This window comes from Rhodnius prolixus, unplaced genomic scaffold (assembly GCF_049639745.1).
Source record: "Rhodnius prolixus isolate KJV_2025 unplaced genomic scaffold, Rpr scaffold_10, whole genome shotgun sequence".
In the NCBI taxonomy this organism is placed as follows: Eukaryota; Metazoa; Arthropoda; class Insecta; order Hemiptera; family Reduviidae; genus Rhodnius; species Rhodnius prolixus.
This window is the reverse complement of record NW_027411615.1, coordinates 8,806,377-8,823,286: the sequence shown is the minus strand read 5'-3', so window position 1 is coordinate 8,823,286 and position 16,910 is coordinate 8,806,377. Positions and strand designations below refer to the sequence as shown.

At 29.9% G+C, this 16,910-nt stretch overlaps 1 protein-coding gene across 3 annotated transcripts; it reads left to right on the top strand.

Annotated features, from left to right (window-relative positions):
- Window positions 1-808: 808 nt before the first annotated feature.
- LOC141456675 (pre-mRNA-splicing regulator female-lethal(2)D-like) lies at window positions 809-16,313 on the top strand. Of its 3 annotated transcripts, XM_074132850.1 has the most exons (6): window positions 809-948; window positions 1,102-1,357; window positions 12,799-12,923; window positions 13,587-13,756; window positions 13,865-14,019; window positions 14,839-16,313. In XM_074132850.1, the coding sequence occupies exons 2-6, from the start codon at window positions 1,129-1,131 to the stop codon at window positions 15,378-15,380; spliced, it is 1,221 nt and encodes a 406-aa protein (XP_073988951.1). In that variant the 5' UTR covers window positions 809-948; window positions 1,102-1,128; the 3' UTR covers window positions 15,381-16,313. The 3 variants fall into 3 exon arrangements, with proteins under 3 accessions (XP_073988951.1, XP_073988953.1, XP_073988952.1); XM_074132852.1 differs by lacking the exon at window positions 1,102-1,357 and having other exon boundaries at window positions 810-948; XM_074132851.1 differs by lacking the exons at window positions 809-948; window positions 1,102-1,357 and adding an exon at window positions 6,275-12,622.
- Window positions 16,314-16,910: the final 597 nt, after the last annotated feature.

Sequence of the window (16,910 nt, the reverse complement as noted above, 5' to 3'; positions counted from 1 at the left end):
TGAAACGTTATGTACTGATTTAATGGCTAATAAAAAAATTATTAGCTTTTAAAAAAGAATTAAATTTTTGAGAGCTTCAATTGTTGTAAACTAAACATACAATGTGCAATTCTTGACAATTAAATTGCTTTGGTACTTATTGTATTTCGTGAACTCTTTTATCAGTGTTTGATCACAACATTTAAATTTTGCTTATTTCATAACTTATTTTGACCCAAATGCAAGGAAGTTAAGGAAATTCAATGACAAAACGGCAATTTTTGAAACATGTTTGGAAATACATTGAGTTTTTCAGAGCACTCCTTAAACACTCATTCGGTAAGAATTGTTGGCTTACTGTTGTTATAAAACTACTCACAAGTAGTTTTAAACCAGAATTAATTTTTGTAATGCTTATTCTTTTTCATGTAGGTGGCGATTTAACATCGTACAAACCACAATTGTAAAAAATAAAATCTTGATTCCTACTTCCTTCTTTTGAATATTTTAAGTTTCTTTGAGACAACTTTTCCATTGCACTAGACTAGTAAATATTTTAATAATTACTTCCTCTCTATAAAATGATTAAGGAATTAAATATAAATAGTCGTTAAGGGATTTTAAAAGCCATAGACGAATCTCCATTTAATAAGGTTAATTTGATAACTTTTTCGTTAGTTTTAAATAAAAGTTAAATTGTCGTCTCAATATTCATTGAAATGATTATTTTTGCCCTTTTATTTCACTATGCATTATTAGGTAAAGTTTTGTGTAGTACGTAAATTTTTAAAAAAGTTGAAAGAGCTTGTGGGTTGGTAGCATTGCTGCAGCAACTATTTCAGTGTTCGTGTGGTCAAATGGCCGTCGTTTAGTGCAGTGTTATCCAATAGTGAAATAAATGTTTGTCCTTTAATATTTCATCGTAAAGTTGTTTTTTAAATATCTTACCTATGATATTTGAATGTACAGGTAAACTTTAATGCTCAGTTCCATGTTATTTGTTTTTATTATGTCTAATTGTTGTGAAATTAGAATCGGCAGCCTGGCTTTTTCCATCACCTTATGCGAAGTATAATTTTTAATTTTAAATGGTAAGTTTCAATGGAATAAACTTATTTTCAGAAACATTTCTTTGAGAACTTGAAGGAAATGAGTTCTGATAATTCAGGCACCAAATTGCCTGAAGATGGGGAGGCTGCCAGTGAAACTAAAGTTGAGCCTGAGGACTCTCATCCAAGTGAAACTGTTCCCAAAGTGAGTCGTCTTCATTTGAGTGATGAGCAGCTAACGGAAATATCACTTGAAGAACTTCGTTCACATTGGCGGCAACAAGATAGTTACATCAATTTATTAGAATCTCGAAGCAGCACCTACGAAGGTAGATCACCTTGTGCACTACGTTATTTCATTGTGCTATATATTTTAAACAGGTTTTCTAAGCCATCTTTAATACAAGTGGGTACTCTTCTTTCTAACATATTTATAATTACAGTTAACATTATAAAAGCAAAACAAAAATAGTTTGTCGGTTTCAAAAGTGCTATATTTTACTTTTGTGATATGCATGCACTGCATTTTTACCAACTGCAAAGTGATACTAGTTTTTAATTTTTTACTTTTTAATTTTTTAAAATCTTTGAAAGACAAAATGTGGAAAACAAAATTTGGATTTCTGCTCTGATCTGGGATGAACTGCTACAACTTGTCGGTCGAATTTTCTGGAAATCAGTTTGATGTTACTGCTACTCTACAATAGAATTGTTGCCAGGAGTTGTTTCAATGGCAATTAAAGTGATAGTGCTGTGTATAAATGTTTTCCTTCAGTTTTATTGATAGCTACACTTATTTTATTTAAATTCAAAACAAATTTTTAGAAAAAAAGTTTTGATTCTAAGTGGCAACTTCGCTTCGAAGTAAAATCTGGAGTTGAAAATTATAATGAATCTAATTTCTACACTGTTGAAATAGTTTTTAACGTACATATCAAGGTTTTATCTGTTATTCTTGGCTATATCTGAAATTGATTTTTAATCAGTTTCTGTATATTTAGTGTATTTATGAAGTTCCTCCCTAAAATGTTTGAAACTGCTTTCTGTTTCCTTAAACAATTTTAACAATGATAACACAAAATAGCGTTATTTAGTCAATTGTCGATTAAAGCGTACTCAATTAAATTCTTGATTTTTTTATGTATATAATGTGCCAACTAGATTAACAATAATTTAAAAGAAATAAAAAATAAAATTTAAGAATAACATTGAACTTTATTACTTATAGATGGCCAGTACTCCCTTACATATTTTTGCAAAATTTATCAGCATTGTGTGAATTTTTGTAGATATATCCTTTCATTTATAGGATTTTTTATTTAAGTTTTCTGTATGTCCCTAAATAATAGCTAATAATAATAAATAGCTAAGAAAGAATTTTTTTTAACGACATTGACTAAAACTGAATTTGGTGATCAGAAAGAACTTGGTAGTCATACAAGTTCAAGATTTTAAATTAGTGTATTTTACAGCAATTAGTTTGCTGTATTTCATGTAATAAAAGGCGGAGTTTGCAGAAAGATTTTTAAAAATCAGTGATAATTTTCCTGCAGTCAGATTAGTCCTCCTGAAAATACTGTTATTAGAACAATATTTTTGTAAGCTATTTTTAATTATTTTTTTTTATAATCTAAAGCCATTTAACTTTTTTTATTCATAAATTTAGTATTTTATTAGCTTTATGTGTTCAAAATTATTCTCCCTAAAATTGCGCGTTTTAATACCCTAGTAATTCATTTTAATTTAATAATAATTATGGTATTAATTCTTAGGAATTTTCCATTAATACTGTCTAGTAGATGTATTTAATAGTAAAACATCATCCGAATTCGTTCAGAAAAATTGTGTTTCTGGATGACTACAGTTTTGAGTAGGATCAACAAATTTGTACAAGAAATTTTAAATATTTATTGGAAATTGGAAATACTTGATCGTCAGTTTTAGTTATTTCTTGTTATTTTATGGCATCTGTTCTACAATCTGGTTCAGAAAAATTAAGGACAGCTTAATGAACGAGTTTCCTCGTAAAAGCGTGACGTAAAATTTAAGTATCTGTGTATAGCTTTTTTGTATGTTTTCTTCTTCGGCCAAGTACCTGCTTTCATTTTTAGCATTTAACGGATAAAAACAGTATTAGAGTCTCCCTCAGTCAGCCATTGTTAGCGAGTGACGTATTGGCTATGTTGGTGGCTGGTTTCGAACCCATTATCAATAGAACATCTTAAGTAATTCGCTCTTTATTGAACGTGTTTTTTGGAACTCTGATGCTGGAAATATCTTTGACTTTTCTACCTCAGCTTGTTTGCTTCAATATTATTGATATTTGTTCTTTATTGTTGAGGTTAAACATCGTCTATTTTTTTTTTTTAAATCTCTGTTTCAATTATTTGTATTTTTGTTCTCTTCCTGGACACTATGGCTACAAGGATATTTAGACACAACGTATGAAGTAAATATCAAAATTGCTCAATCTTTTCTGTCGTGTTCCCACTAAGTGCTCTTTTTCATCCCAAATTCATCTAATTTAGACAGGAGGAGAATTTTCATTGTTCAGTGAATCAAATTGATGAAGATTTCGTCTAGAAATAATCCGGATTTATTATAGAAATGCTGCTACTTTTTAGTACGCTGCCAAACGTTTTTCTTGATAATTTTCCTAGCAATAAGAGATTTAATGAAGGAATGCTACTAGATAGATAAAAACACTCATTTCTATGTTACTTTATACTATGTCTTAATAATCTTAAGTTTGATAGGCAACTAAAGCGCCTAGATTTCTTCTCATATCAGTCCCAAATTGTTATTGAAATTGGTCTGAAACAGAAGATGTAATGTTGTTGGCCTAAATGGTTCTGAGAGACAAAACAGAATTTGTGGATCAGGTACATAACTTGCGCAGGAAAAAAAATTATGTGTGCTCGAACGGTGTATTACATTACTTTAGTAATGAAGTTTCAAGTTATACTATGCTTTGGTAGACCAAGTTTTCGTGAGATCAAACTATAAGACGTTTCTATGGTTGTTATTCGTGATTGTCATCTGAGTTAGATAATTTTTCGGAATTCTGTTTTGTAGTTCTGCTGGCACTAAGAGATCTTATGTTTTCGTTAGTGCCTTGTGCTGGATGAACTTCTGCTTTCATTAGGGCAGTAGAAGTCAGCTATCTGGAATAGAAAGGCTATAATAAAGTACGAGTTACCCGGAACTCGGAAAACAAGGTTGCGCAAGTAAATCTAGGCAATTTTGTTGAAAGATCTTTCCGTCTCTTTAAATCTATAACATCGGATCTCTTCTGATTTTGTAAAGATGAGTCTAGCTGGCAAAAGCTTTGAGAGGCATTGGGAGCAAAAACATTTGGCAATACTTAAGTCGTTACTCCTTTTGATGGGCCAGTAAAGCAGAAACGTGGGCTGGATGCCTTTTCTTCGCTTGAAAGTGCCAATTGGACGTTAGACCCCGCCTGGAAAAAATAGGCGATTACTCGTATTTTACTTTACGTTTTTAGTTGTTTATCATTAAACATTAAGAAAAGCAAGCGATAACATTTTTTCGGTCCAGCCTCTTGATACTTAAATTAAAAATTAGTGCAATTAAGTTTACTAGAAAGATTTTCTGTTAGTGATGTTGGAAATACGAAGATGATAAACAGGATTTGCCTGTTGTTATATTAATTATGGGTGCTGAACGAAAAGAAGAACGGGAAGATTGTCTGCCCTAGTTGGGCCAAATCAAATAAAGGTATAACTGCTTATTTTTAACGGGTGCTTTAGTCGGAAGAAGAGTATAGTAAAGTAATGTCTATTTTTTCAGGCGAACTACCAAATTAGATGTCGTGGACGAAGACGACTAGCAAACGTACTTTACTGCAAATTACTTTTATTAACCATTAAATAAAATCCAAGGCCTAGACCGGGAATCTAACCCAGTGCCACAATACTTCTAAGCTTTGCGGGCCTCGTCTCCAACCATTTAGCTACCGTGGCGCCTAAGAAGAAGAGTATAAAGAGTACACGAACACAGTTTCTGGGTTTAAAAGAAAAAAAAAGTCAAGGACAATTATAAAATTATTTTATGTGGCCTGGGTTTTGATCGAATGTTTCCATAGGGGCGAAGAAATTGTGAATACTTGGTATGTAATTGGTACGAGGATCTTACAGCTCATTTATGGCGTAAGGTGGGCATGATTATCTGAATATGAGACTGAATACTTCGTACGAGATTTTGTGGAAGCGTCATTCAGGCGTCACTTGTCAAGTTAGAATGAGTAAATAATTGGATTGAACGAAATTTATTGCTTGAACCTAAATAATAATTCGTAAGTTTATAATTAGTTATTAATTCCTCTTTAAGTGTATCTAATACTCGGAGAATTTTTTTAAAGATTTTTTTTGTTAGGCGGAATGAAAGTCCGGAAAGAAACTCAAGGCCACTAATTGGCCTTATGACCATTTTTTTTTCGAGGTGCTAAGATAAGCCTTCCTTTCGCTTTTATCAAGGATTTTGTGAACCTCTCCCACATCTCTCATGGTTTTTCAGGATACTTAATACGAAATGTGCTGACAGTCACTTTCAATTATCAATTTTTATTAACTTTGTGATTTAAAAATCAAATGCTGAATAGTAAGCTTTAACTATATGCAGTGTAACAATCTTGTTCTTTTGGTTATATCAGTAAGCACTGGCTCCATCTATTTGTCTTTTCCAGAATCTTTTCTAATCTCAAGAAAAACGAGGACTGGATCATATTAGTATTATTATTTTTGTTATTTTTTATTGACATTAAAGTGGAAATTGCTCCCATAACTGATCCATTTACAATGTTGCGAGCTACTTTTTTATTGAGGGAAATTCTACGTCATCTTTAACGTGCGAGGATGAAGAATGAAAACATTAGAAGCCACTTTTGGTTCTTTTTAGTCAGTTCGTTTTTTCAATAGTGCAAAATTTTACTGCAGAATTTGCACAATATATATTGTTTCCAAAAATGTAAAAATATAAAAAAATATGTATTTCTTACGTACCACAAGTAATATATGGGCTATCCTTTTGTCTCTATATTGTGTACTCAAATCATAAGGACTATAAGTTATTTACTTCACCCCGTTTAACGTTTAAAATTAACTGGTGAATCCACATCAAAACTTACAAAGACTCTAGAACTTATAGACTCCGATGAAATATATATTTATATGTAGCTAATTGCAACTGGACACATAAAGCTTTTAAATATTTAATTTAATGCACTTTTTTTTTAAGAAGTATTAAATTGTGTTATTATTTTTCGTCCTTTGAGCCCTAAGCTACTTCGGCATCTCTGGTGGTAACTACCCTATAGCTATTTAGATAAATATAATCATGTTTATATTTATAAGGTTAATCTTTTTAACTAACACCATTGGCATAGCCTGAACGAAATGTAATTTTAAAAATTTAAGTTTTGTCAAGATTTAGATAAACTTTTCTTTTTTAAATACAATCTTGAAACAGAATTCAATAAGTTAGCTTAATTAATTTATAGAAGCAATATTTATCTATTTCAAGGTGTAAGTATTAATGATATTTGTACAAATTGAACTTTTATTTAAAAATACAAGCTTATATATTTCATAAATACTCTCATAGACGTTTAATTGTCTTAATAATGAAAGTCTAACATTCCTAAATTGTTTATGAAAATAACGTGAATAATGATTACTTAAAGCGATAAAATTAATACAAGATTTATCATCGACTACTTACTTCACTTGTGGAACACCAGTAGACGGTAAACTTTAATGATTTAATTTTTTCAAGACAATGGCATAGTCCAAATACATTAGGATCTGTTTTTTGTCTTGCAAATGACATTGTTATTGCGAATATGGTCAATTTGCTTTTTAATGGTAAATGACAGATTGATTGCAATAGGAAATTGGTTATGTTATGTTTTGCAAAATTTTTATTATTTAAAACTAATTAAAAAATTAATAAACTGTAGAGGTAAGGGATTAGCTATGTGGTAAGCTTACTGGATTCATACGCAGAAAGCCCAAGTTCGAATCCAGTTGCTAGCCCTTAGATTTTCTCTTCCTAGGAGCTTCGTACAGATCACTGTACGGTGATGGACAGATTAGTGTGTAACAAGAGAACACTGAAAAAAGTTCCGGTCGCTAGTGACCTCAGATGCGTTAAATTAAAAAATAAATAACTGATAAAAAAACTAAATTTTTAAAAAATTTATTCAATTTTATAATACACTGATTATTTTTAAATTGTATTCTTGGGTAGTAACAACTTTTGAAGAATATTTTATAGTTTCTTTTTAAATTTGCTTGGTTGTTTAAGTTAACATATTTCTTTTTGGAAGGGAATTAAGTAATTTAACTTCATGTTGTATTTACCTCAAGAGAAAATATATAATACAGATAGACTTTGCTACCTTATTAGCCAATAAATCGCTAAAAAGTTCCATTTTTAATAAATGAATTTTTAAAATTTTCTAAAATCTTTGCCGCTTATAGAAAGAGATAATCAGCAAAGATTCCTACTACTGTCTTTTTGATTGCATTATCATCAAGAAGTAGTTTATACTTCTGGAGCCAGGCCTGTAAATAGATTAGAATAATTTTTTGGACTGAGTTGATTGTTTAGCTTCATGGTGCTGCGAGCTGGCACATTGATTGTCATCAGAAAATTATGGTTGATTGTTAAACTAGTCAACTCAAGTGTCAGATTTATAAATCATAACCTTGTCTTTGATCTGACGATCTTCAAAACCAGGCCTCTACTTCTTGCAACCCATTTTCCCCTTTAGTGATATTTCGACGATCCTTTATTATTGGGTCCATTTAAATCACTGAAACTTAGACCAAACTTTACATGATAGTATGGTGGGGCACCTTTAACTTTTAGTGTACACAGCCGTTCATATCTTCCTTTAATGGATTATTTTAGATTTTTTTTTAGTAAAAGAATGAAATTGTGGATTGAAGTTGCTACGTTAGATTAGAGGTTAGAGGGTTGGCCCTCAAAGCTAAGATGTATTGTGATTTGGAGTTCGATTAGCGGTCTACAACTTTAATTTTATTTAATGATTGGTTCAAGAAGTTGTTTGCTTAATTCGATCAGATAAATAAATACAATTTTTTGATAGCTATGTAAGCTATTGATAGGAAAGGTTAGGTTACTTATTAAAACCCCTTCTCATTATTATTTAGTTTTTAATTTAGCAATACTTTACTCTATTAACATAAAAGTATTTTCAAATTACAGAATTTGTATACACAATAGATAATGTATAACTCTCATATATTGCAACATTTCACGTAAAAACAGGTATACTTCAAGAGGATATTTGAACTTAAGCTGTTTAATGTGATATCTAATTACTTTATTTTTTTATTGTAATTCAGTAGTATCGGAAGCCTTACCAGAGCCCAATGGTTTCCGTACAATGTAATCCTATCACAAATAGCTTGTTCATCGTTGATATTGAACCACCTGTTTGGCTTATGTCGATTTATTAAATTATAGTGCTCAAGTAGCATCAGTATTGGTCGATGAATTTTGCAACTGTGATTAAAATTAATTATCATAATCTCTACTTTATTCTCTTAGCATTTAAAGTGTATAGATGATTTTATTTATTTTGCTGTCTAAAATTAATCTCTTGGTACACTGCTAGGCTTTCTGAAGTTAACAGCAAACACGTTGATATTAGACAGTGAGTCGTGGAACTACTAAAGCAATCTGTTGCGACCCAATATCGCAGAGAGATTTATTATCGAAGTTTCTTTGTCAGTGTAAAAATATCAATTTTAAATAAGAAACAAAATAAGTAAGCTTTTGCGTCTTTTTTTTTTTAATACTATTCTCTTTATAATTCTATTTGTTAAAAAAAAAGGATATCAGCGCTTTTCTATTTATGGATTAGAGAGCTTTTAAATTCAGTCAGAGCTTTCTTGGAAAAGAAGGTGGACTCAAGCCAGACAAATGACCCCATCGCAACCACCGAAAAGAAACTCGAATAATCCATTGACGTCATTCTTCAACTTAACGTCCAGGTTACAGTCGCCTTTAGAAGAAATGCTTGCAGCATTAACCAAAAAAGTAAAATTTCTATAATGGAAATTGTTTTACAGCTGGTCTCCTACTTTGTCGATTTTATTAAAAAAGATAACATTATCTTTACACTTCTGGACACATATCTAGGGGTAGTAAATCTTCCTTGGCTCTTCTTTAACCCATTTTGAGATGGTAGAACGTCTGATCTGTAGTAAACTAAAAGTGTCCAAAGCCTGGCAGTGCACTTAGAAAATTTCATGTAGCTACTTATTGATCAACTATGTGTTTTAAATATGTATTTGTTTATATATCTTTTCTACTTAGTGCATAAATTTGACCTTTTCGCAACAAGCCAAACAAGCCTACCACATCCATCTGTAAGTTTTACACTGGTTACAAAACAGAATCTTAGCGAGCTTGTTTTCTCTAATTCTACAGGTTATGGACGGACTTACATCCATCTTCAGACTTAAGTTCGATATGTTAAAGAAAATTCATAATTCTTAAACTAAATTAATGTAACGCAGTTCAAAATTAGTAGAATGAAAGAAAACAAGAGAAAACTACTGCGGATAAAATCATCAGCAAACAACAACTATAGTTTTTTATTTTTTATAGAGCATTTAAAATTAATAATATTTAGTACATTGTGAATGCTGGATAACTTCCTTGTTGATTCTATGAAATGTTCCCGCTTTATTATGTACTAAAGAAATGTAATTTGTAATTAGCAGTATTAAAAATTCTAGATGAATTTTCGCAGACGTCTTAATTAAGTATTTTCTTAGTTTAATTCTAAAATACATGGAAGAAGTATTTTGTTCAAATTAATTAAAATTTATATTATTGAATGAAACTATTTTGAAACTAAAATGAGTTCTCTCTTTGAGTTTGATTACTCGTAAAGTAATAATAAAATTTTATAATTAATTTACACTCTGAGCTTGTTATAGGCTAACTTTGTTTAAATTAAGATAGACTCTAACGAAGAAAGAGAAGCTCAAAACCAGTTAGTTAAAACTTTTATTTAACATCAGTCAATTAGAGACTTTCTTAGTAAACAAAGTTCATTTTAAACGGTTCATGGTTTAAATTAATGGATTGATCCTAGGACAAATGATACAAAGGAAGAAAATTCTTTAGGCCAATGTTTCCATCTTAGAGTGATTAGCATAAAGTTGTGAACAAAATAATTTTGAGTGTAGAATTAGTATGTTACAGTTTTAACTTTTTCACATTGTTTCCCATTGTACTATAGTAAAAATCCAAGTGTTAATCCCTCTCAGTTTTGTAGCCCTGAATGTAGTGAATCTTGAACTAATTATAGTTAGAAACATTGGATAAAGTTTTCTTAGAACCGCTGAAAAAAACTAAATTAATCTCCGGTCGCTAATTTATTAGTTTGTAATGTTGCTTTTAAGTATGAACTCTTGAAACTGATAAAAAGGCTTGTTATAAGTAGCTATTGAAGCGGCAGAATGTTTTGCAAGATAATGCTAGTTATTTACTGAGGTATTTTGTTTTATAATGTAAGAATTTCTGTCTACCAGTTTGTTCCATCATCTATTTGAGCAGTCTTCTATTTAAATAGTTAACAAGATGCGTTCAATATTTTTTAATTAAAGATAGATGTGCATATAATTGAAAAATCTCATGTTACTTTTTTTAAGAGTGAAGTCTGTCAAGTGTACTACAGTCTGTTTCATGTACGTTAAAGGGTTCGACAAGTAGATGCGGTTCGGTAAGTTAAATTAAAACTCGTTATTGCTTGTTTACTGAGAAAATGGTTTGTCGAATCCTTATTCCGCATTTTTATGTGAATTCACAAAAACTCAGTGTGTCGGTTGGTTTTGTTTTAATTTAATTTTGTTCCCAAATTTCTTGTTTTATTTAAACTAAATAGGTTTTTAGTTTTTCTAATCCACATCTGAAATTAATTTTCATTAATTTAAAAAAAAAAAATCAAGATGATAAACCTCCTTAATTTAATAAGCGGAGCGGTCACTACTAAATTTCTTATCTTAACTTACGTGAAACAATGAACAGAGTGCAATGAAGCCATCAGCATTCTAAAACGACAACAGGTCAAATAGCCAAATGTCAACAGATCATCATAATGTAAATAAAAAAGCTAATGTGTAGTATGAAGTTTAAAGAAATCGTAAATTATTATTATTGATTGGTCGAAAAAAAAATTATTCAAGCTATTTGTAAATAAAGTAGTTACTATTGAAAAACAAGCTCTTCCAATTTTAAAGTAGAATAAGTGATAAAATGGTTTATTAGAACTCTAGAAACCTAGTAGTAAACATTCTCATTAGGAACTTTGTTTACAGAATTAATAACTGTGATCTTGAGAATGGTTAAAATTTATTTATTTTTTTCTCGATTTAATAAGTTACAATTTTGTGCTAGATTTGTCAAAGGTGTAAAAATTAGTAAATATTAATTTTTATTAACAATTTGAAAGTTTGACTGTTGTTAGGTTTACAAAAAAATGCTGTTTAGATCATAGTTCAGAACTCTGCAAATAGCATGAACAAATGAATTGGCATAATTGACCTCTAAAGAAAAAAATTCTGAAAGTAAGAAAATAAGAGAATGTAAAAGAAAAAAATGCGTAACATTTATGTACACTGAGTTACATTTTTAGAAACGACCTTTATAGGTATATAATATAGGTAGATGAAAAAGCTTACTTAAATTTAGTCAAGACTGTTACGTTTGTAAATGAATAAAATATAACTTGACTATGTAAATAAAGAAGGTAAGATAAATATGTTTTTTATTCCCTAAACAAATTCTTAAATTGTAATTGAGTTAGATAGAAAAAAAACTAAAGAAAAATATATTACAAGGAATGAAAATGTAATTACAAATCAAGGTATATTGTAAGGAAAATGTTCTTATTTCGCTAATATTTTCATTAAATTTAATTATATTTCAGTTGAACTCTTTTGCCAAATAAAAATTCAAAAAGTGCTTGTGCTAGTGATGTGGCAGTGAAACCGATAATTCCAATTTTTGGTGCTTTGTATATATTTATATTTATTTATGTATAAATATATATATTTATTTGTTTAGTGCTAGTGTTTGTGCAGTAATTTTTTCCAATTATATTTTTGTTAAAGTAAAGGGTTAGGATGGGGATTACCCTCAGTGATTTCTTTGGTGGTGATTTGTGAATTTTTAATGGGGTTTTATACCAACTTAAATAAAGCAAAGCTTTGGCTATCTAATGGAACATCCGGGTTCATACTTAAAAATAAAAAATAAAAATAAGTACGAAATATCTCACAGTTACGGTTGTGCAAATACTTAAACCAATATTCGAAACTAAAACTTAAAAAATTAAACAATACAAAAAAAAACAGAAAATGAAAAAAATTATGCAGTAAAGGTGGAAATGCAACTGTATATTCAGAATGTTGATCGTTTTAAAAATCTTCCTTCATGGTCTTTGGGAGCGATGATTTCTTACTGGCTGCAACTTGTCTTTTCTCACCCGTTCCTATTCACAAATTGCCAAGGATACCCACCTTCATTTAAAGGCAAATACTTTGTACAAATTAATTTTTTCTAGTTTAAAAAAATAATTCAAAAAATATTTTTTAAATAATAATAATAATAATTTTTTTTTTTTGGCACTATAATTTCTAACATTTTTATTAAATGAACTTTTAAATATTAATATTTCTATTTTTTCATTTCATTTCTTTAATTTTAGGAGAATGTTCGAGTTTAAAAGAGAACGAAGAAAAGCTAAGAAATCAAATAGCAGAATTATCCTTAAGAGAAAGAGTGTTAATGCGAAGATTGGCAGCCAAAGAACAGGATATGCAGGAATATGCGGTGAGGGTTAAATTTCCTTTTGAGATTTTTTTATTAATAGATTTTTAATTAATAGAAGTTTTATGCCCGGCTAGTTTATAGGTCAAGACAGAACTTGAACTGGTGCTGTTACTCTCTTATTAGATCCTCAAATGCCTTTGAACGTTCCAAACTATAATTTTCAGAGTTTCTGTAGGTACACATTAGTTGTATTATGTTCGTGTCATAAAATAATTGACATTATTTGGCCATACACATCATTTTATGATAAATATTGGTGCATGAGATTAACGAAATCTCAGAATGTATATTAAACAATACTTGCGTTATATTTTTAAATTGCTTTGGTTTAATTGTTAATCAAATTAAAAGAATTGATTTTTCGTGTGTAATGTAACCATAAGTCTAGAGTTTACCAACAAGTACATTCGTTTGTAGTGCGAAAGTTCAGGTTACGATTCTCATGACACTTCAAAAAATAATTCATCAGCATCTTAAGGAAAAGTGGATAGTCGTAGGTCTGTTCCCAGTAACCAGTATTAAACCTGAGCGAGTAACTTGATTTTCTTTAAAATATAGTGTTATAGTAATGCTTCAAAGTTTTGGTTTAACAAGTTTTATCTATATTTATAGTTTTATTTATAATTATTATTTATTTTAATATTTCTGATATGTTTAATTTAGGGTCAGTTATCTGAAATGAAAGTCCCTGGTGGTGGAGTGTTAAAAAGTGCTTTATTGGATCCTGCGGTCAATCTACTTTTGCAGAGGCTTCGTCAAGAATTATCAGAAACGCGAACGCGACTAGATGATACCCAAAATGAATTATCTGCATGGAAATTTACTCCCGATAGGTATGAATGGATGTATTTTTCGAAATATTTTGGAACAAAATCTTTGTTTTTTTTTTCAACCTGAAATAGCTTAGTTTTATGTGTAAAATATATTTTTTTTGTTTGCAGTAATACTGGTAAACGTCTTATGGCGAAATGTCGTTTGCTTTACCAAGAAAATGAAGAATTAGGTGCAATGATATCTAAAGGAAGGTTAGCCAAGTTGGAAGGTGATTTAGCTTTACAAAAGAGTTTTAGTGAAGAAGTGAAGAAATCCCAGTCAGGTAATGTTTTGTTTTTAATAATCTAAATTAAATTAAAAAGCTTTCAAAAAAAAAAAAAAACACCTCTAATATGTTCTTGAATTGTATAATATCATCCTTCCTCAACGCGACAATTGAAGCTGTCTTGTATATCTGAGGTAAAATGGCGCCGAAAGCCCTCCCATAGAGCAGAACTAATTAAATTGTAATAATTTGAGGTTAGTTCTTCAAACCTCATCAAGTTGAATAAAAGGCTCAGAGAAGACTTATTATTATTTATTTACAAGCTTATAGGTAAATACAAATACCTTTAGCTGGGAGTTGTATCAATAATGCACAAAAAGTAAAATAAAATTACATTAATATTGTTGAGAGAGGACTTCTCAGGGGAGGGTGTAAAAATAAATAAATTAAATCTTTACTGCTGCGATATAGGAAGTGCTCTTATAGGTGAACAGAATCGTTGCAAAAAACAAAATAACTGCTTGATCAAAATAAAGGGACGAATAACTTTGTAATGAATGCCGATGAAAAATAGGTTTACGTGTTTTAAAACTTAATGGACTTATATGATAGTTTTAAAACTGGAGGAAGTAACGTTAATTGACTCGAACAGAGTTCGCATATATCAGCCAATCCTGTTGTCAAAAATCCACATCAATCAGTATGATTCTTAAATATTTCACTTTTCACTTACGTTAGTCAAACATGCAAGGATTTTACAATATCTAATTTTAAAATTGCTTTTAAGTAATTATTTATGATTATTCTACTTTTTTGGTTTGTTTTGTATATTCATTAAACAGTATTTTAATCTTTAGTCATAAATATCGTTTATAGAATTGGATGAATTATTACAAGATCTTGATGAAGATGTTGAGGGTATGCAGAGTACCATTTATTATCTACAACAAGAACTGAAGAAAGCCAAAGATACAATAGCCCAACTGGAACAGGATAATACCAATCTGAAATCTTCATCTGGTGGTGGAGGTGGCCGCCAACAACATCTGGATGAAAATGAAAGATTATCATCACATCAACAACCAGTAATAATGACAACCTCCACATTAAATGGAGTAGCAGCCCATACAAAATGGGCTGAAGAAGGTGACGGTGAATCAGACTCTTTAGATTCTGCTCAGGAAGGCGATAACGGTTCCGCTGGTGGAGGGGACACGCCGCCACGGACTAAAGATATACAGTTAGATGGGGAATGTGTTGTGAACAACAATGTCGATGGACAGCGCAAAAGGACGTCCAGTGAGAATAGTGACGATAATTCTTCGGTAATTAAGAAACCGAGATCGGATAATCAACTACTCCCTCATCATTATAGTGATGAACAAGTCATCACTAATGGCGGTAATGGGGGACAATAAATTTAATATAAGAAAATAGACATTTTTTTCAATAGTTTTAATTTCATTGTGATTTTTTTAAAAGTTTATTTTGATTAAGTACAATATTATGTATTGTTGTCAATCAATGAAAGTGTAAACAAAGCATTGTAAATAACGTAATAAGAATATAAATATATTTATATATATAAATAATGAATAAATAATCTTTCGCGATTTTACTTTGTAAATAAATTGTAACAATTAACAAAGAATATAAACAGTTTAAATAAAAATTATTATTGTAAAAAGCGCCATTTGGAACGAAAATGCATTAACAAATTTTCAATGGTGCCCTATTATACATAAAGAAAAACTATAATATTTTATTGTATGAAAGAAAAAGTAAACGTTCCTGCTAACCAGTGGCTAGCATGTTAAATACCTTGGGGAAAAAAACAAAAATTAAAAAGATTATAATATTGTTCTAATAATACAATTTTTAAAAAATATAACGTCCGACCTTTAAAATATTTGTTTTATAGAGAAATACAGTTTTGTTGGTCCTGGAAATTATTATTATTATTATTACTTTTATTTATTTAAATCTTCTGGAACTATTTTTTAGAATAATTTTTAAGTAGAAAATTATTATAAATTTGGATACATTTTTTGTGATTTCTTTTTTTATGCTAAAATAGTTTTTAATTGCACAAACATTTTAGGGGAAAAATAATATAAAGTTTAATTGTTGCAATCGTGTAACATTACCAAAATTAATTATTAAAGTTGAACAAAATAAAAAAAATCAATTTTTTTTTTGGTGTAAAAGTTGCCAACAATAAATAGTCCAGAATCAACTTAGTTTTGATAATATTCAAAATGAATGCCTCTAAGAAACTATTAATTCAAAAATGTATTCTTACTCTTTTATTAGAAAATAAAGGCAACATTTTGTGTTTGTTAATACAAAAATATTAACGATCCCTTATAGTGCTAATGTTGGCTCCTCCGCAGATCTCTGAACAAATTTTTGTTACAGTGCGTATGTTTTGTGATCCTTTTCTTCAAGAGGTAGTATCCAGTCTTGGCAAATAAATTGAATGTAGAACGTCCAGTTAGTGTGGAGGCGTATCTGTGTCAGAAAGGGTGTCTGGAAACTGTAGCGCACCCTACATATTTTTAGTTAAAGACAACTATATAAACTTCCCAGCCATTACAGACCATACAGGCACTTTGCAATTGTTTAATATTAGTTTAAATTTATTTATTAGTTTAATAAATACTTCGTTTAAAAAGCTCCGACAATCTATTTGAGACTTTATGCCCTTAATATCTTTCTATTATATATTATATACAGATCTGAGTATAAGTGCAGTAAGAATAATATGTACCTATATCAAATTTTAAAAACGTCGAAGCCGTTTCTAGAAAATGCTAGTCAAGTTATTCCTCAGTTCATGGCATTTTCATCATCATGCTGTTTTTAAGTTCCATGAAGTGTGCAAACAAAATATTGATGACTGATGATATCGATGATGGTTCGATTTTGTGCTTGTTCATTTAACAGCT

Coding starts and splice junctions, on each gene's coding strand:
- LOC141456675 (XM_074132850.1), top strand. CDS start 1,129: ATGAGTTCTGATAATTCAGGCACCAAATTGCCTGAAGATGGGGAGGCT. Junction 1,358..12,798: donor TCGAAGCAGCACCTACGAAG/GTAGATCACCTT, acceptor CTTTAATTTTAG/GAGAATGTTCGAGTTTAAAA. Junction 13,757..13,864: donor TGGAAATTTACTCCCGATAG/GTATGAATGGAT, acceptor TTTTGTTTGCAG/TAATACTGGTAAACGTCTTA.